This window comes from Notechis scutatus, chromosome 1 (genome assembly GCF_049901735.1).
Source record: "Notechis scutatus isolate UNSWTSFEM ecotype Mainland chromosome 1, rNotScu1.2, whole genome shotgun sequence".
Lineage (NCBI taxonomy): Eukaryota > Metazoa > Chordata > Lepidosauria > Squamata > Elapidae > Notechis > Notechis scutatus.
The window spans coordinates 171,505,740-171,526,476 of record NC_142009.1 but is presented as its reverse complement, the minus strand read 5'-3'; the positions used below and the strand labels follow the sequence as shown (position 1 = coordinate 171,526,476).

General features: G+C 38.2%; 2 protein-coding genes across 9 annotated transcripts in view; one reads left to right on the top strand and one right to left on the bottom strand.

Moving 5' to 3' along the window:
* Window positions 1–8,127, bottom strand: part of CDK15 (cyclin dependent kinase 15) — a 41,428-nt gene extending 33,301 nt beyond the window's left edge. For 2 of the 5 annotated variants that reach the window (XM_087949516.1, XM_087949518.1), the window contains exons 1-4: window positions 7,639–7,785; window positions 5,516–5,594; window positions 4,492–4,589; window positions 3,268–3,347 (exon numbers count right to left, since the gene is read on the bottom strand). In XM_087949516.1, the coding sequence (XP_087805642.1) occupies window positions 3,268–3,347; window positions 4,492–4,589; window positions 5,516–5,594; window positions 7,639–7,673 (292 nt within the window). In that variant the 5' untranslated portion in view covers window positions 7,674–7,785. Of the gene's footprint in view, window positions 1–3,267; window positions 3,348–4,491; window positions 4,590–5,515; window positions 5,627–7,638; window positions 7,821–8,055 lie in introns of those variants that run through there. The other 3 variants (XM_087949517.1, XM_087949519.1, XM_026681316.2) reach the window with 3 other exon arrangements.
* Window positions 8,128–8,136: 9 nt separating this feature from the next.
* ALS2 (alsin Rho guanine nucleotide exchange factor ALS2) overlaps window positions 8,137–20,737 on the top strand; it is a 67,501-nt gene continuing 54,900 nt past the window's right edge. For 2 of the 4 annotated variants that reach the window (XM_026681315.2, XM_087949513.1), the window contains exons 1-4: window positions 8,137–8,256; window positions 16,150–16,224; window positions 17,537–17,691; window positions 18,216–19,120. In XM_026681315.2, coding sequence (XP_026537100.1) covers window positions 16,205–16,224; window positions 17,537–17,691; window positions 18,216–19,120 — 1,080 coding nt within the window. In that variant the 5' untranslated portion in view covers window positions 8,137–8,256; window positions 16,150–16,204. Of the gene's footprint in view, window positions 8,257–15,213; window positions 15,337–16,149; window positions 16,225–17,536; window positions 17,692–18,215; window positions 19,121–20,737 lie in introns of those variants that run through there. The other 2 variants (XM_087949515.1, XM_087949514.1) reach the window with 2 other exon arrangements.

Sequence of the window (20,737 nt, the reverse complement as noted above, 5' to 3'; positions counted from 1 at the left end):
GTGTCATACTCCAATTAGTAACTACAGGGGAAAATTTGTTTAATGAGAAAAGATAATATGAAATTGAAACAGGACAGACAAAAGTATAAATTTAATGATTAGAAAGACATTGAAATTTAGAAAAAGATATATAATTGAATTTAGATATGAGATAATTAAAGTTGAGAAAACCCAGGGAGGGGAAAAATTATGGAGAAAATGTTAAAATAGTAATAAGATATGGAATAGAACACAAAGTTGAATGTGAAATTGAGTTTGTGTCTGTATGGAGAAGTGATAACCTGGGATCATGCTATTCTCAAAAAAAGATGTTTTATTTGTATTATGTTTTTGTGAAAACCCAAATAAAATTTATATTAAAAAAAAAGTATCTTCTTTGAAGAAACATGCAAGCTTTTGTGCTACCAAACCAGAAGGTGGACAGGCAGATGGAAAGGAAAGTGCCTTCATTCAGTGTTAATAGTTTGCTCTGATTTTTGGGTGTGTGTGTGTGTGTGTGAAAGGGTCAGTACAATCATTTAAACTATCCAATTCTTTGCATTCTACAAAGTTAAAGCAGCTAAAAGAAGTAAAATAAGAAGACAATGCTTGGGGAATGTACAGTGCATAATTTAGAAGGGACCATTTCATTACAATTCATTTGCTTGCTTCAACTGCTCAGTTGTTTCTTCTGAACACAGTGGGCTTTTCTCTTGCATTCCTATCTTCTTCAACTTGTCAAATTTCTCAATCTCAGCATATCTGATTTGTCAGACATAGTTCTGATTGATCAGTGAGACTGTCCCAACCTTCCAGCAGTCACTCTGAACTGTATATCTGTGGGATGTTTCCACCCATAGAATTTGGAACAAGAGATTATCAAATTGGGTCATTCTAATTATAGAATGAATGCTCCAGAATGGTTTAAATGATCATTTCAACCCATAGCCTTGCTGGCTTTTCTCAGTGGTAGAACAAAGAGCAAGGCAGAGGTTTTTAACACATTATATCAATTTAGCCATCTGATAAAGTGAGCTATATCTTATGAAAGTTTAAGCCTTTTCATAAAGTTGGTTAGCTAGAAATGGTGCTACCAGACTCTCACAATTTTTTTGCCATGACAAACTAACATGGTTTTCTTCCTACAGCAAACACACTCTTGGAAAAGTGTTGCTATTCTATTGCTGAAATACATTCTTGTTAAATTAAAATTGCTTAAAATTTGGGGGGGTTGTTAAATGAAATTTAAGTTTCTTAAAACCTTATCTGGGTTAAATAAACTCTGAACAGGCAGTTATGCCACGACAGAGGTCATGATCAGTGGACTTTCAGAAGCTCCTTCCCTTTTGCACTGACAAAGGGTTTGTTGGATGTCTAAAGCTACGTTTCAGCAATCAAAGGAAGAACACAAGTTTACTTATTTGAACTTGCTTCCCCTTTGCCTGTGGATGCTTACAGATGGTTAAAACCTCAACTGCCACCCCTTTGCAGATCTGTAGAGCCTTTTTTCGGTGGGGGAGGAAGAGATGCTTGTAAATTATTTGGATTGCTTAGGCTGCAGCACAGGAATAATCAGAAAGAATCATACTGGAATAATCACAATGAAATTACTATATATGGTTGGCTTACTTCTCAGGTTTTCCTTCAGATCAGATGTCTCTAGCTTTTATCCTACACAATCCCTCACAACAGTAACAAACTTCTTCCCCTGTCTCAACCTCCTTCCCTGCTTTTGCCATCCAGAATTAAACAGTGGTTTCAGAACCTATTTGCTAAAGATTGTCTAGATAAACTTTTGACTAAGCATTGTGGTCTTTGTTTGAAACAGGAAGTACCAGAATTCATTGTAGAATGTCTCCTGCCACTTTTTAGCCATCAGCTATGGTCTTCAGGACCAAGAAGCCAGAATTATGTTGTAGTTATCTCATCCTTCTAGCATTTGAAAACAGAGAAGGAAAAAAAGAGTGATTGCAAAATAGGGGTTATGTAGACACATACACTCCATAAGTAACTCTATTCATGTAAGATATGTACTGACTGGGCTATTCCATTGTTTGTTTCTTTGTTTGCTTTTAATTTCAATGTTAAAATTTTAAAAAGGAAATATTTAAGCTGCGCCATCCCTGTGTAGGTGGGTGGGACACCGGCCAAGGTTTTGTTTATTCCTTAGCAGGAGTTTGCCTCAGTTTGTAATAATGGACTGGCATTAGATCAAATGAGTTCAGCTACAGTTGGCACAAAGCTTGGCTGAATATATCATATAAACATGCCTTCAGAAGCCTTCCTTTCAACAAATAAGTTCACCTACAGTTGGCACAAAGCTTGGCTGAATATAGCATATAAACATGCCTTCAGAAGCCTTCCTTTCAACACAGCAAAAGTAAGTCTGTCTCTACCATTGAGTTACAGGGCTCTTTACCAATTCTTGAATCAGCCAAAAACAAAACAAAAAAAACTAGAAGTAGCATTTTCATTAACTGCAATCATTTCACTGACTTCCTTCCAATGCTAGAGATCACAAAACCTAGCAGATTTTGCACATCGTGGGGCTGTCCTTGGATAGTGTCAAAATTAATTAGTGTGTGTATGACAGGGGCACGGGGAATATTTTGAACTTAACACAACTAAGGACAACTACAAGCTGTTTCCTTGATGGGCTGGAATGTGATGAAAGTAACATCATCGGAACACGCAAGAAAAAAAGAAGTTGCCTAGGCAGATTTGTTAGGTGCAAGTAGGGACATATAGCCTGGAGCATCTGCAGGTACTTTACAGCAGTAGCATAAACTTCTACTCAGGGGTAATAAACACCATATAAATATTTCTCATTCACGTGTACACACACAGCCCTATTAGCATTTGATTGTAAGTCTGGGATGGGAAGAGCTAAATATTCAGAAATGTAGACAACTGATTCTGTTTGAATCCCAATACAGCCTCCTATTGCTTTTAATAAATTCAGCCTAATACAAAAGAGACCCAGTTTGGTGTAGTGGTTAAGATAGCAGGTTAGAAACTAGGGGACCATGAGTACCTTAGGTACAAAACCAGCTAGGTGACCTTGGACCAATCATTGTCTCATAGCCGCAGGAAAAAGGCAATGGCAAACCATTTCTGAAATCATGACACCTGCAGGGATTCATCCAGGCTACCAGGAGTCACCACTGAGTCAAAGGCTCAAAATAACAATTCAATACTGTAATAATAATACCTAGTTCAACCTAACTGGTCACAATATTCAGGTCATGATTCATCACACAGACTGAATGCTATATTAATATTTCTTACCTTCTCTTATGGCTGTAAAAGGGATTCCCTCCTCAGTATTTAGGCTGATGACTTTCAAAGCTACCAGCTGATTGTATATTCTATTGGGACAGAATATAATATTTGTCTCTTCACTATACCTAATAATTGAATTCACAAACCAAATCTATAAATCTACCACAATTGAAGTAATTCAGTACCGTAAAAATGCACAAGCTAGAATGGCTTATTCATATATATAATAATAGTGTAGTTTATGCAGTCAATCTACCAAATATGTGAAGACAGGAGGCATGTCTCCAAATGGTGCCGTCAAGGATAAAACATGCTAATATTTGCTTTCTTCAAATAACAAAAACAAAGTCTTCCTTCCCGGGGTGGGATTCAAAATTTTTAACAACCGGTTCTGTGGGCATGGCTTAGGTGGTGGGCATAGGTTGGTGGTCATGTGACTGGGTGGACCTGGCTTGGTGGTCATGTTATTGGCTGGATGTGGCCAACTCAATATTACATCGAGGCACACATCTCCTCGCCTGGCCTCTCATGACTGTGGGGATGCTGCAACAGTCGTAAGTGTGAAAAATGGTCATAAGTCACTTTTTTCAGTGTCATTGTAACTTTAAATGGTCCCTCCACACAAGCAAAGTACCAGCAAAGGAGAGGGAAAAAACTCCAGAGAAGTTCCTGAGACAGGAAGTCTAGTCCTGCCCAAGAATGTAATAAGGGTTAACAGAGAGGCAGTTTCTGTAAGCAACACCAGAATGTTTCCTTCCTGCCTTTCTTACAGGATTAGGCCAGTAATTTCTTCTAACAACCCATTCTCCAAACTGCTTAGAATGTTAACCGGTTCTAGTGAATAGGTGCGAACTGGTAGAATCCCACTCGTTCCTTCCCTTTTCTGCAGTGAAACATGGCATGGCATATAATCTAGAAACCTACTTTGATTGAAGATTAAATTTTTATTTCTGCAATCACGTGGATACAGAGTCAAAACTTTTGAGAGGCATTTATAGTTGTTAGATACATTGTGCATCACCTGTGAAACTGTATTTTTTTCACATAGTAGTATAACAACTTTCCAGGTAATATTTTTGAATTTGCAATAAGTGCAAAGAATGCTATAATTTTAACAAAGTTACTTTTTATAGCTAGGATGATCATATTGTACCTTAGTAATTAGCTTTTCAAATGTTTTCATTCCAGAATGCTTCCTATAAAGCTTTTTATTCGTTGTAGAACACTCACCTGCTGATTCCTTGGCACACCATGGAGTGAGGGCCTTCACTCAGTGTTTCAAGAGTCAAGTAGGATGAGGCGTACCCAAACGGGAGACTTTTTCTTGGCTTAAATATCAACGGGAGAGAGATAGAGAACACATGCACTCAGTTCTAAGATTTCTTAAACGTTTTTGACCCAACAGTTCACTATCTGTGAATCAATTAATGTAGGAATATTATACTTTATGATGATTGCAAGAAGTATCCCCTTTACATATTTTCCAAGTCTGAGTCCAAGCTCAAAACCAGGTCTCAGATGACATTTCCTGTCTCACTTGAACCAGTGATTGCAGGTTACAATTGCTCACTTATGAGATCCGTCATTGTCACTTCTGAAACATGTCTGCACTGATTATGCTTTTCTAATAGTGGAATAGTGGAATGTTCAATGTGCCAGAAGAAATATCCTCCCTGGTAGGCCCAGCAGGAGTATTCAGCAGAAAAATTAAAATTAATAGGTCTTAATAGGAGGTTAAAATAGGTTAAAATAGAATAGGTTAAGCTGCATATTCAAACACAGATTTGATGAACATCTTCTACACTTCCTTTCATGTAAAGCATGACATTCTTTCCCACAAGAATTCATCACTAAAATTCATGTTCTGGATGAAAAAGAATTGATAGGCTCTTCCAGATTTGGTTTCTGAAAAGTATGGAACGATGGTGGATGCAACACGTTCCTTTATTGCATCCTTCTTAGAGCTCTGGGTGAATTAGTAACATTTCAATAACAGAAATGTGCTTATTGATCAGATCTTCACATATTGTTGTGTTTTTTTAGCTGATTCATGATAGAATTATATTACAGTATGAGAATACAGTAGTTTATACTTTGATATGGTAAAAGTCCAGATGAATTAATTTTGTGATAACCTTATTTTCTCTAATATTGTTTATTTTGCGAAGCTAACATGCAGCCCAATCAAGAAATTTCCTTTACTTCATGAGATTTAGCCCATGCCTCTCCCTATCATAGGTAAGAAACTGCTTACTTTCAGTTCTCCTTTTGGTGGTATGTTGTCTTGCTGTGATGAATCTTTCTCTTCACAAAGGCAGCATAAGCACCTAGGGCTGGAAAAATTTCCACATAAAATGTCACCCATTTTCTTCAGCCCTCAAACTGCTTGATTTTCTATCTCTCATATCCTTTTTTGTTTACCAAAGATTGGAAATGTATGAATGTTCATATGACTTGCACGAGGTCTCTTGTGACTCATAAGAACTCCCTTTCTTCTACAGTTTTAGGCCAACATTTCAAATTTTTTTTTTTGTGTGTAACTTTTTCAGTTTACCAAATGTTACTCCAGATAATGTGCATATTTCCAAATGAACAACTTAATCATCAACCTGAACACAAAATAAAACATCTAGACTCAAGTCTATATTATCTTAACTCCCAGCACAAATTATCAATAGGAAAAGTTTGAATATATAGGAGAATGTATGTTTTGCAGTTTGTGGGCTTCATTTTCACAGCTGATACTTATGGAACAAACTAACTTTGCTGGTCCAGAACTTAGCCTGTATCCAGGCAGGGGCAACCCTTCTTTTGCATTATTCGAACCTTTAAATGAGAGCTGCACACACCATTTACCTAGTGACCAATGGGGACAAGGCAATAATGAAAAGTCAGGATATTGGGGACTGACTGTCTTGAGGGAGTTGGTGGGAAGTGTTTAAAATGTATGTTCAACTATTTGGGGGCTTATGGTAAAATAACAAGATCTGAAACGATGGCATATTTTTTTTGCCTATTGGTGTACAGATTGAGATACCATTAGGTTGAGATACTGGGCTAAAACTGGGACACTGAGTTCTAATTCTGCTTTAGGCATGAAGTAAAGTTGGTGACCTTGGGTCAGTCACACTTTCTCAGTCTTGGGAAGCTTGCCAAATAAATTTCAGGGACTTAGTGAGGTAATCACAGGAATCAACACTGACTTGAAGGCGCATATACACATATTACAGTATTATTTTCCCATGTTTTTTGTTCTTGCTTGAAGTGTTACAGCATGCAACTTCTGTGGTTTATTTTAAAAAAACCTGAGATATCCTATCCCATCCCTCCAGCTGGTAAATCTTGATTAAATACAGACTGGTTTGTGCATGCTGGTCTCATTTTACTGTTTACTTCCCCTAACACAGCAAGTTATAATTATGTGTGCTTATGATTTACACATCTGGCAGCACAGCTTGAGGGAGTGTAGACAATTAAGGATTTATTCTGTGTCCCCTCTTTGTCTATCACAGTTCCTGCTTTGTTTTATATTACAAGACGATTAATCTCAGGTCAGTTCCTTCTGCTTTTATTCCCAGCTTCACCTGCTTTGACTCTGATTCTCCTTCTGATAGATGTAGTTATCTAGGTGGTAAGCTTTGCTCATCCTATAAAGTATTTCCTGTAACTACAGTAAATCTCTTTTCTGTTAGTTACTGTTTCTCCAGTAATTACTCATATCAAATTCCTGCTCACAGGAAGGCTCACAGAATCTACAAAATGCTTCCACTTCCAACATGAAAGCAAAGAAATCTAAAACTGTAAATTCACTGGGCTTCTGAATGTACTGGATTGAACTGGCATTCCTGAACAGTGCAAAGCTGAATTTACATTTTTTTTTTTAAAAAAACAAGCCTTCTATATTTTAGGTAATATTGACTGTGCTACACACAGCTTGTAACATATCCTCGGGTTTTAAGCACAAATTAGCACCCTGGCACCTTTCCAACTTCCTGCCAATTTCTGTTGCAATTATAATTTCAGCATTGATAACAGTACTAAAGCATGCACAATGGAGTGTATTCATTAACTCCTGCCCACACTGATGGTATTTTGAAAACAAACACAAGCTTCGGGCTGATCTAAGTATAGTACATAAAATTATCTACTGCAATGTCCTGTCAATGAATACTTCAGCTTCAACCACAATAATACAAGAGCACACAATAGATACAAACTCAAGGTAAACCGCACCAAACTTGATTGCAGGAAATACGACTTTACAACAGAGTGGTCAATGTCTGGAATACTCTACCAGGACTCTGGTTTCTTCCCCAAACCCCAAAAACTTTAACCGAGGTCTGTAGGGGGTGTGCATAAATGCACCAACGTGCCTACCGTTCCTGTCCTATTTCTTTTTCATTCGTATCCATTTCATATATTCATAACCATGCTTATACCTGTTATCTAATACTTGCTTGACAAATAAAATAAATAAAACAAAAGAGGCACCAACGCTGAGCAGAATCTACTAAAAAGCGACATTATGGCCAGAGGGCAGCAACGATGTAGAATTGTCTGTATTCTCTTTGATGCCCACTAGTGGTCGCAGTTTCCCAAGCCAGGCTTGGTCGCTTTACTCGTGTTCTCTGAAATAGAAAGGGGCAAAAAAGGAGTGTATGCCATTCTGAGATGCAGTCATTTCTTCAGATCATACGAAAATTGTTCTTTTGTTCGCTTCTTTTCTTTCCAACCACTAGCGTCTAGCCACTTTCAGCCATATTAATACCCCTTTCTAGTCATGGTTTAGCTTACGCTTCTGCGTTAGTTTGTCCCATTCAAGATCCCGTCCCCATCTTCTGTTCCTGCAGCTTTCCCACCTAATTCTCCAGGTCAGCTCCGCCCCTTCGGCCCAGCAAAGCCCGCCTCTTTCTCTTTACGTGAATCAGCTGGTTCCAGCGTGCCTGGGAAGCCGCCGGTGATTTGGGCAATTAAAGCGCGGCCGCGAGACTTCAGGTGAGCGGCGGCGGCGGCGGCGGCGGGGGGGGGGTGCTGCTCGGTATGGGAGAAGGCGGGGGTGGAGCGCGCGGGTCGTTAGCGCGTGGGAATCCCTTCGCTCCCCCCTTTCTGAAACCTTCGGAACAGAGAAGAGAGAGGCGGCGCGCTAGGTTTTCGTCCAGCTGGACTGTAAAAACTTCAGTCGCGTGTTAGGAAGCGGGAGGGAGGAGCATCCCGAGACCCTTCTCAGTTGTGAGGCCTCGCCTGCCTGTTGCTCACACGAAGCCCCGGCTTTCTACCCCTTTAGCTTGGCACCGGAGCCAGTTTCCTCGCTCTCGATAAAGGATAATTTTTGTAGTTCAGGGTTGACATGCTTGGTGCTCTCTGAGCTTGCTTGTTTTCTTGCAGACGTTTCATTACCCAAACTAGGTAACGTCGTCAGTGCTATCTAGTTTGGGTAGTGAAACGTCTGCAAGAAAGCCACTAAGCTTAGAGCGCGCCAAATCTCTTTTTTGTTTGTTTCCTAACTGAACTTGTATTGGGAAGGGCAGGAGGGTTTAATCTCCTAGCGTATGATTCCCCTTTCCCAATCCTAAGGAAAATATTCTCATCAGATTGTTGGGGAAAATACGATACCTATTTGATACTGCTCTCTATTCTCTCCCATACATGTTAAAAATCTATAAGCTGCTCTTGACCATTGTCTGGAAAATGTCAGGCCATAGGTTTAAGAGGGGGAAATGGATGGTAAATGCCACCGGTAAATTGGAGGAAGGTGTTGTAAATGTGATGCCATGAGCCCTTATAAAAAATAAAGGTGGGATTTAAAATCCTGCCTCCTGTCTTCTCAACAACCCACCTTGGGAAGTGGGTTGGGCTGAAGAGAGAGGAAGTGGCCCAAAATCACCCAGCCGGCTTATTTTCTCCTGAGTATGGCTTCTTACATAGCCAAAATGGCACCATCAACCCACATGAGAGTTACTGCCTGAGTAAAGAATTTCGAGGCCCCCCTTTGAGGAAAAAACCCCCCCCACCAGCTAAACTTTGAAAGCCAGAGGCTTTTGATTGAAAGGGTTACTGCCTTTGAAAAAGGCACGTTTGAACCACAAAGAGAGGCTCCACCCCACCACTCACAAAAACCACCACTTTAAGGCTCATGCAGTTAAAGCTAAAGAGTACACAGTTTCAAGTAAATGGACTTGAATACTGAGAATAATAGTAAGGTCGGCCCGCTTTTAAATAATTAAGAACTTAGAAATTAAATTAAAGTCCTATGAGTTTCAAAGAGATGGACAGGTTCTGAGAATAATAGTAAGAATAATTAAGAACTTAGAAATTAAGTCCTATGAAAAGAGATTGAAGGAATCAAGTTTTAGGATTCTTATAGGAAAATTTGTGGCAGGCAAGCCAAAACCAGCATGTAACAATTCAGCCAGAATTCAGTTCTTTATTTGCTTACACTTGCCAGGTTAAATCCCTATTACTTTCACCTCAGTGCACTGGGAGATTCTAGGCAGTTGCTATCCTTTCTTTCTCTGTTTCCTATTCATCTCTGGCCTGGCCTGCCTCAACCCCCTTTCTAGAATGTTATCCCTCCTTCCTGGAAAACTGCTGCTTCACTGTAGTCCCATCACACCATCTCCTCCTCCAAGGGCACCAGCTCTTACAAAAAGATAAAATTATTCTAAACTAGATACATAGTACTGACATTCTTATTTATATATGTGTAGGATATCTGTCATTTTAGAAATAGGTTGCTATGAAATGAAGTTAGGCTACTATTTATAATCCCTAATCTTTAAAGAAAGGGGCATTTCCTCTGGTATTTTCCATTAATGCTTCGGTTTCATGCAGAAAATAATATTTTTGGGTTTTTAGTAACTGGGAGACGCCACAGTTGTAATTTAAATGCTTTTTTTTTTAAATGTTAGTTATTTCTGTGACATAGTCTTGGCACAAGATGAGATTTATCTTGGTAAAGTGTAGAGAGTACCTGCATTCACTCATTGCAATATGCTGTGATTTGAGATTCATGTTTTTACATTCAATTATAGCTTTATTTGATTATATAATTGAATTGAATTATTTATTGTCATTGTATGTATATACACAGTATACATACAACGAAATTCACATAACATCCAGAGACCAGAGTCAATGTACATACACACATGACAATCCCCAAACACCTCCCCATCCGCCAAAATTCCCTGCCTCCTAAAAACACTTAAGCATCCACACAACAGACCAAGTAATTCTGTCCAACAGCTCACTGATGGTGATCCTTAAGTTCATTGTTAAGTGCAATTATAGCTCTGGGATAAAAACTATTCAGAAAACATTGGTCCAAGTTTTAATTGTTCTGTATTTTCTGCCAGAAGGCAACAGTTCATAAAGATTGTAAGCAAGATGGGAAGAGTCTCTGAGAATGTTGTGCAACTTCCTCAAACAGCGAGATGCGAAGATGTCATCCAGGGCTGGTAGCTGGAACCCAGTGATATTCTGGGCAGTTTTAATGATCCTCTGTAGAGCTTTTTTGTCCACTACAGAGCTTCTTCCATACCATACAAGAATGCCGTATGTCAGGACACTCTCAATGGTGCTGCGGTTGTAGGACAGAAGTAGATGCTGAGATAGATTTATCTTCCTGAGCATTCTCAGGAAGTACAGCCTATTCTGTGCCTTCTTTACAAGCATGTTAGCGTTCATAGTCCATGAGAGGTCCTCCAAGATATAAGTGCCCAGAAATGTAAAACTATCAACCCTCTCTATCTCCTCACCATTTATGTACAATGGTAAATGTACATCACTCTGAGTTACCTGTGTAGATTTTGTAGAGATAAAATATAATCAGATATGATTCAAAGAATGAATGATCAGTGTGGAATGTGCATGAGTATTGCAATAAATTATTTAGGATGTAATAATTGTGTATGAAATATTTTTATATTACAAATGCTAATTATTATGCAGGTAGTCCTCAACACAACCATTTGTTTAATAACAGTTTGGAGTTACAACAATGCTTTCAAAACTGGCTTGCGATCTGTCTTTAAAATTACAACATAACCAAGCAGTCACATGATCACAATCTGGCTGCTTGGCAACCAGCTCTCATTTATGGTGGTTGCAGATTCCTATAGCCATGTGATCATGATTCGAGAACTTCCCGGCCAGCTTCTGACAAGTAAAGTCAATGTGGGAAGCCAAATTTGTTTAATGGTTGCTGTGATTCACTTAATGATCAAAGTAAAATGATCATAAAGTAAGGTTTGGTCACATATGACTCACTTAACTGTCACTTAACGACCAAAATTCTGGTCCCAATTGTGGTTATAAGTCAAAGACTACCTATACTACAAGACTTTCAGCCACCTGCTGTTAGTTTTGTCATTGCTTTTATAATGTGATACTGGCTTTAGGGGAATGTAGCATAGGGTAATAGGATGTTTTGGGTTCTTATTTGGCATTCCTTGTTTTCCTAGCAGTCTGTTTTTACCAAAGCTCATATCAAGACTATATCATGCTAATAGCTAAGCTACTAAGAAATTGTCAGCCATCATCCCTCTCTTTCTTAATAGAATAGAATAGAATAGAATAGAATAGAATAGAATTCTTTATTGGCCAAGTGTGATTGGACACACAAGGAATTTGTCTTTGGTGTATATGCTCTCAGTGTACATAAGAAAAAATAAAATACATCAAGAATCATAAGATACAGCACTTAGTGATATGTTACTACTGGCATCAAATCATACTAGGAAACAAAACAGTATAAATTGTAAAGATACAAGCAACATGGTTATAGTCATAAGTGGGAAGAGATAGGTAATAGGAAGGATGAGATGAATAATAGTAATATGGTTTTACTAAGTAGTTTGACAGTGTTGTGGGAATTAGTTGTTTAGCAGAGTGATGGCATTTGGGAAAAAACTCCTTGTGTCTAGTTGTTCTGGTGTACAGTGTCCTACAGTGTCATTTTGAGTGTAGAAGTTGAAACAATTTATGTCCAGGATGTTGGGGGTCTGTAGATACTTTCACAACCCTCTTTTTGACTCGTGCTGTATACAGGTCCTCAGTGTAAGGCAGGTTGGTAGCAATTGTTTTTTCTGCAGTTCTAATTATCCGTGTCTGTCTTGTTTGGTTGCAGAGCCAAACCAGATAGTTACAGAGGTGCAGATGACAGATTCAATAATTCCTCTGTAGAACTGAATCAGCAGCTCTTTGGGCAGTTTGAGCTTTCTGAATTGGCGCAGAAAAAATATTCTTTGTTGTGCTTCTTTGATGTCGTTTTTGATGTTACGTGTCCATTTTAAGTCATGTGATATAATAGAACCTAGAAATTTGAAGGTCTCTACTGTTGATACTGTGTTGTCTAGTATTGTAAAAAGTGGTAGTATAGGAGGGTTTCTCCTGAAATCAACCACCATTTCTATGGTTTTGAGTGTATTTAGTTCAAGATTGTTCTGGTTGCACCACAAGGCTAGTTGTTCAACCTCCCGTCGGTATGTAGGTTCATCGTTGTCTCGAATGAAACCAATCACTGTTGTATCATCTGCAAACTTCAGTACTTTAACAAAGGGATCTTTTGAGAAGCAGTCATTGGTATATAGTGAGAAGAGAAGTGCACATAGCCCTGGGGGGGCTATTGTTCTAATTTTACAGATATCTGATGTGATTTTGTCTAACTTCACCTGCTGTTTCCTGCCTGTTAGGAAGCTTATGATCCATTTACAAGTGTGGTCAGGTACAGTTAGCTGAGTTAGTTTAGTTAGAAGAATATCTGGAATGATGGTATTGAATGCTGAGCTAAAGTCTACAAAGAGGACCCTTGCATAGGTCTTTGGAGATTCAAGATGTTGTAGGATGTAGTGTAGAGTCATACTAACAGCATCCAACATCTGTCGATCTATTTGCTTGGTAGGCAAATTGCAAGGAGTCTAACAGCGGATTCGTGATGGTTTTCAGGTGGCCCAGCACTAGCCTTTCAAAGGTCTTCATAAACTACAGATGTTAGAGCAACCGGTCTGAAGTCATTCAGTTCCTTGATGGAAGGTTTCTTTGGCACTTGGATAATAGCAGAACATTTGAAGCAAGAAGGAACATAGCACATCTCTAGTGATTTATTAAAGATGCAGGTGAAGATGGGGGCCAGTTGGTCAGCACAAGCTTTTAAGCAAGAAGGAGTTATCTTGTCTGGGCTTGGTGCTTTTCCTGGCTTTTGTCTGTGAAAAAGACCTTGCACCTCATTCTCTGTAATCACCAGAGGTGGTGGGCCCAATGGGATGGGGTAGGTTGTAGGAGGCTTGGCTGTTGGTGTGTCTGAGATGGGGATTGTGGAGTTGGGTAGCAGTAATTTTCTCTCAAATCTACAGTAAAACACATTCAGGTCATCTGCCAGTTGTTGATTTCCTTCAGCATGGGAAGGAGGTTTGCTGCAACTAGTGATATTTTTAAGAGTTTTCCACATGTTTGCTGATTCATTTGTTGAGAACTGATTCCTTAACTTTTCAGAGTAGCTTCTTTTTGCTGCTCTGATCTCTCTTGTTAATGTTTCTGGCCTGATTGTACAGGATTCTATCACCTTTTCTGTAGGCTTCCTCTTGGAGCGACGTAGCTCTCAAGTTTAGCTGTGAACTAACGTTTATTGTTACTGTATATTGTCAGGTTTCTCGTCGGCACGCAAAGGTCTTCACAAAAAGTGACATACGATGTTACAGTATCCGTGAGTTCACCCAAGTCTGCAGAGGTATTTTTGAACACATTTCAATCAGTGCAGTCAAAGCAAGCCTGTAGTTTTAGCTCCTCAGTCCAAATCTTCACTGATTTAATTGTTGGTTTCATGGTGTTAAGTCTTTGTCTATAAGCAGATACAAGGTGAATCATTCAATGATCAGAGTGTCCCACAGCTGCTTGTGGTAAAAACCAATAAGCATCTTTTAATGTTGTGTAGCAATGGTCTAAAGTATTCTTGCCTCCTCGCTTTATTAAAATCTCCTAAAATAATTTGAAATGAATCTATTAACTTCAGCCCACATAATCTGGTCAGCTAGAGTTTGTAATGCATTGTTTACACAAGCTTGTGGAGAAACATACACATCAATTAGGAGGAATGAGAACTCTTGTGGAGAATAGAATGGTTTGCAATTGATAATTAATGTCTCTAAGTCCATATCACATCACAGAATTTCTTTAGTATAGTTATATCTCTGGACTAGCGGCAGTTAATAAAATACCACAACATCCTCCCTTCTTTTTACCAGATGTTTCTGCAATTTTGTCTGCTCTCTATATATGAAATCCTGGGATGTGCAGTCTACTATCATCAATTGACTCATTTAGCCACGTTTCAGTGAAGCAGAAAGCTGCCGAGTTGTAAAAATCAGAATTGCATCTATTTAAGAGAAATATTTAATCCATCTTATTAGCGAGTCAACGTAAATTAGTCAAAGAGTGAAGGGAGAGGGGTGTTTATCCCACTTTTCCTTAATCTATTCAAAAGTATTTGTTATGTCAGGTAAATTGACATTATAGTTATTCAGTTTGAGTATTAAATCTCAGGACCTTAATACTATAACTAAATAATGAAATGGGGAAGATCTCTGCTTCAGCAATGGCAAACAGAGAAACAACATGCACTACAAAAGCCTTAGACTCCTAAAATGCTAGCAAGAAGGTTCATAGTAGTGCATACATTCCTCGTGCCAACTTCCAATTTACCAAGGAATTGCTAAGTTGGATCCAGCTGTTTTTTTGCCAGCAGGAGAATCCCCTCAGTGACATTTAGCTGAGCACTGCAGCCTGTGGAAAGTGGAATGAATGCTAATGTGCATAGATCTTTACAGTTCTTAGTAGCACTTCCCCCAGTGTTCCTGGGCAGATTTAAAGGAGTGGGGGGAGGTTGTCTTGGAAACTAGAGGAGAAATGGACAAATATCGTATTGTCTTTTGCTCCTGTGGAATTCTGCATGGAATCAGAAGCTCTCAGCCTACTGAGTCTGATCCATCCTCTTGAGTGAACTCTCTGACTTGGATGGGGAGTGAGGCTGATGTTTAAATAGGCCTTGGAGAATTGAAAAAGCATAAACATGACATTATGGTAGGTATTTTATATGTATTAAAAGTGAGTCTGTACTTAATTGTTAAAATATACTATATGTTTCATGTGTCACTGATTGGTGATATGTTAGTAAATACTTAAAAGAATTGTATGCGTCTATCTACATTTTTTTACACCTAGCTATTATTACATCTTGCATAATATCTGTAAGCATTAAGCTTGTAATTAAGAAGACCTGCATCCTGAAGTGTAGGGAAGTCATGTTACTTCTGATACGCTAGCCAATTGGAGCTTCTATATATAAATACGGGTATATAGTGAGGAATATCGGTATACATGTTAATTGAAATAAAATATGACAATTTCATACTTTCATAAATGCCATGATGTAAATTTGATTCTCTGAGGGTTTCCTTCACTTCACCTGTTTTAAATTTTTAGTCCATGGAAATATAAATAAGCTGTTGCTGCCATTGTGTTTAGGGATTGATTCTTTCCCAGCAATGCACCGTTTTTTGAATGCTCACAAATTTACTGTTTAATCATCTGTTGTAGCAGGCCAAATATATATTTTTCACACCTCCTAGCAGTGCTAGCAGGTTTGGCTAAAGTTGTCAGCTGCCTTGAAGACAACAGGCTTTGAAGCATTTCTTCAAAGTAGATGGGATAACTATCGGTATAATGAACCTTTATTTGTAAATTGCTTTTTTAACAGAATATCATAGAATGGATATTTTTATCATTACACTTTTGTGTAGTTCTTTACTGACTGTATTAGACTTTGTGTTATGTAGCTCCATTCTGCCTGAATTTCACTTGAGCTTGTTTTGTTTTTAACAATTTGCCACACAGGCCCTTTATTATTTCAAAGGATAATAACTTGGTGATGGAGCATTCTCAGTGACTGATGGACTCAAAAGAAGAAAGGTAATTTTACACTTCATATATAAAAGTCTCATAATTCATAACATGAGCCATGGTGGCACAGTGGTTAGAATGCAATACAGGCTACTCCTGCTGACTCCTGGCTGCCAGCAGTTCGAATCTCACCATCTCAAGGTTGACTCAGCCTTCTATCCTTTCGAGGTCGGTAAAATGACCCCGATTATTGGAGCCAATATGCTGACTCTGTAAACTGTTTAAAGAGTGCTGTAAAGCACTGTAAAGCGGTATATAAGTCTAAGTGCTATTGCTATTGCTATAACTACCATTGGAATTACATTCTGTAATGTATTCTGCACCCAACTACCTGGGGTACTGAACTGAGATTTTTTTAAATTGTTCCTTATCAGTTTGTATATGTATATGTTTGGCTGTATGAGTACTGAAATAGTATTTTGCTGAGTAATAAATTTAAAGTTTGTTGCATAATAAAACTAATATTAGTTATTATATGTACTTTTTAAAATTATAATGAATTTCAGATCAAAGGACAAGGAAGATTATTGTTAGAATTGGAGACATTATATAATAGAGAAATAAAAGCTATAGAATTTAAATGAATGAATAAATAAATACATTAAAACCAACCAGGAAGGAGAACAGTAGGATTGTCTAGTTCAGAGGATTTTTTTAAAAATAGAAAACTTTATTTATTTTTACTTGTGCTCTGTTTCATCAAATTTATTTTCAAAATAATCTTCTGTTAGCTTATTGATAAGTTATCTCTAGGCAAGATATACAACAAATCTTATAAATAAGTTGAGGATATAGAAAATGGCTTGCCTGGTATCATAGGGATCTTTAGGGTTGAGTAGGGATTTGAGCCTGACATTCCTGGCCTATATCCCCAATATTAACCTGCCTTGTGGGACAGCTACCCCCACAAGTTTTCATATTCTATCTGTACAAATGGCAGAGATCTTAGGAACAAGTATTCTAGATATCTTAAATTTTTCTAAGATTTTATAAATGTGTCCTTAGATTTTCTTAAACTTCTTTCCAATATCAGAACATTGAGAACCCAACTGCTTTTTGGGGTAGATTTGCATCTAAGTCATGGGTGTCAAACTCACTGCATCACATTGACGTCACCTGATCTATCACAACTTTTTTCCCCCTTCGCGGAGCTGGGGTGAGCGTGGCCTGTGCATGCTGCATCCGGCCTGCGGACTACCCATTTGACACCCCTGATCTAAGTAAATAAATTCAAAACACTTATGACATGTGCAATACATCACTTGTATCAGTTCTGATATGCCCGGATTTTAAATGTGTCACTGTTTCCTATTTATGCTAGCTTAGCAGCCCAAGAAGGAGCAAGAGAGAGAGGCCTGGTCTATGTGTGGCAAGCTGGTTCCTATTGTCCTACCCCTGAAAGACTTCCTGGTTGGACTGGAAAAAGAGTGTTGCAGGCAGCACTTGGAGAAAACCACGGTGTACTTTTGTCTGATGGTATGGATGTTGGATTTTAAAGAAACATTTGTTTTTAGAGGAAAATAGCCAGTTTTAAAATTCTACCAAGATAAATTTTCAACTAGATATATTTGAAAAAGTTTTAATTTGATATTCAAAATATTAGTTCATTTAGACAAGGTTCTAATGTCTGTACCTGTATCTCTATTCTTAGTTGCCAAGAGCAAGTCAGAAATATATTAATACCTTCTTTTTAAAAAAAAATAAAGTTTAATTTTTATACTGCAATGCTCTCATGGATTCCTTGTGGTATAAAATGTATAATGTAAGTGTTGGAATGTGACAAAACACAGCTTCAGTTCTGTGTTTATTTTGTTTACTGATAGGACCTTGATTTGTGGGCAGTTTTGTTCCTATAAGTTTGTCTTCTCAAATAACTAACTAATCTAATTATGGAGCTGTTGCACCTTATGTTCAAGGTGTGTTACCACTTAATTCTTTTTTTTCTCCGACTATATGTAATGAAACTTGAAGTTAACGTGAATAACTTTCTTTTCTTTCAGATGGCAAAGTCTATAGTTTTGGAAAACTATCTTGGAGACCTGGGCTAGAAGAGTCTCTTATTAATTGTCCCACACTGGAAAAAACTTTGAGTGGACAACATGTTGTTACAGTGGCAGCTGGCAGCTTTCACAGTGGAGCAGTAACTGAAGGAGGAGTGGTATATATGTGGGGGGAGAATTCTGCCGGTCAGTGTGCTGTGGCCAATAAGGCTACTGTGCCAGAACCCACCCCCATCAGCATTTCTGATGGCGAAGCTGGACCTTTCTTGCCAATTCGGATTTTGCAATTGTCCTGTGGAGAGGAGCACACATTGGCACTTTCACAAAGCAGAGAGATATGGGCATGGGGAAGTGGCTGTCAACTAGGCCTTATAACCAATACTTTTCCAGTGACCCAGCCTCAAAAAGTTGAATACCTGGCAGGGCGTGTGGTGCTTCAGATTGCTTGTGGGACCCATCACAGCTTGGCCCTGGTACAGTGCCTCCCCATTCAAGACTTAAAGCCTCTCCCAGAGAGATGCAACCACTGCAGTCAACTTCTCATTACCATGACTGATAAAGAAGACCATGTCATCATCTCTGATAGCCACTGCTGCCCGCTGGGTGTTGTATTGACTGAGTCTCAGTCAGAGAATCGCATGTCTTGTTCATCACTAGAAACTTTGGAAAGAAAGAGTTTAACAAGCAGCCAAGGTGAGGATTGTCAGAAAACCCTTTCAGAAGATCAGATGTTGCCTGGGGCAGAGTATGATGTAGCAAGTATATTTTTGAACAATGATGGACAGGAAGACAGTGGCATTTCTAGTCCAGGAAAGCCTTTGATCACTGACAAAACAGCAGTAAAGCAACACTTGACGAACCTTTCAGATAATTCATTAAATGCAAGCAGCTCTCAACCTGAACAGGTATCCATCTGCATTTATTTGGCCATACTTTTTTTCCTTTCTATGTTGTGTTATGTGCATGCAAAAATCTTTAAAACTTCTCATAAAAGCTCAAGGTCAAAATGGCTGTAAGAAAAGAATTTCACATAAGGGGTCCTTGGTACTCTCTGAGTTTGGTTGTTTTCTTGCAGAAATTTCATTACCCAATCTAGTAAAATCAGGGACGGGTTTCACATGGCCTTTAAAAACATAAATTTCAAGTGAGCTGTGTTGGATAGCACATTTATAATCACCATGCTTCCCCAGCTTTGGGTAAAACCTTATCAGAAAGTTCCTAGCCACATTTGAGTAGGTTATTGGAATAATATCAACACTTTCTTTATGATTCTTTTATTACAATCTAAGTATGTACAATTAACAAGAAAGTTTCATGGGTTTATATTACCATAGTTTACTATAGTTTTGTTGTAAAACATTGACTGGGCTGTTAAATAGCTTAGTTTAAACTTTCTGTTATAAGCAAAACCTAGTTTTAGTACTGTAGATGGAATCTTCCCTGTAATTTTTATGCTTCAGATTTTGAAAACTGCTAAACTCTAATCAATGCCAAGCAATGCCTACAACTGAACTGTGATCTCAGCTTATCAGGAACTAACAATGCTGAATGTGTGCTTTTTGCTATTAGCCAAGTTCTCTTCAGATGGATGGTTTATGCAGAGACATGCTTGTTACAGATATTTCACTTTTCTCTTAAAGTTACCAAAACCATATAGCAGTGCAGTAGAAGAATGAATAGAGGACTTCAGATTCTCTCCCCCACCCTACCCCACCCCCAGTTTCTGATCAACATTGTAATTCTCTGTTCCTTCATCGTTATGATAGAAATGTTTAATGGCAATGGGATATGGAGAGGATTATATAAATGTAAAATATGGTCCATATCATAGGCTTGCTCATCTGAATTCATTGTCCTTTTTGTAAGGTTGGTACTGCTTGTTAACTGCCCTCAATTGTCAGGGTAAGTCAGAATTATTTAGACATTGGAATGAACAGTGTGTTTGATGCATTTGTATCAACTATTCTCTCACATGGGAGCTTCTGAAGTTCAGGATGGTTTTCTTCATGACTTGTTTAGCTTCATGCAGGCAGGAAACTGGTTTCTTCCACATCCAACAAAACTTCTTATCGAACAAACATTAAGTAAAATAACTTATTTACTCACATCTGCTAGTAGAAGCCAGGTGTTGTGTATAAGTAGGCTACCCATTCACCGTAAAACCAAAATTCTGAAAGAACCAGATTTCTGAAAGAATTCTAACTGCAATGTATAGATGCAGCCACTAGAACAGTATTTTAATGTGGTTAGTACTTAATTTATATTTTATGATGAATTCAAAAATCAAAAACTTTGGTACTGTTTGAAAAAAACTTATTGTTGCTAAATTTTACAATTAGGAACTAAGTTAATATTGGGGAGTTTTTTTTCTGTGATTAACAGTCTAGCTTGACAGGATAGCATGGAGAGAACACTTGCCTATAAAATCGATGAGTCAGACATGACTAAATGATTAAAACAACAACAAAAGCATTCAATTACAGTGTACACCTATGTTAATAATATTCATCAACTAGTCCATA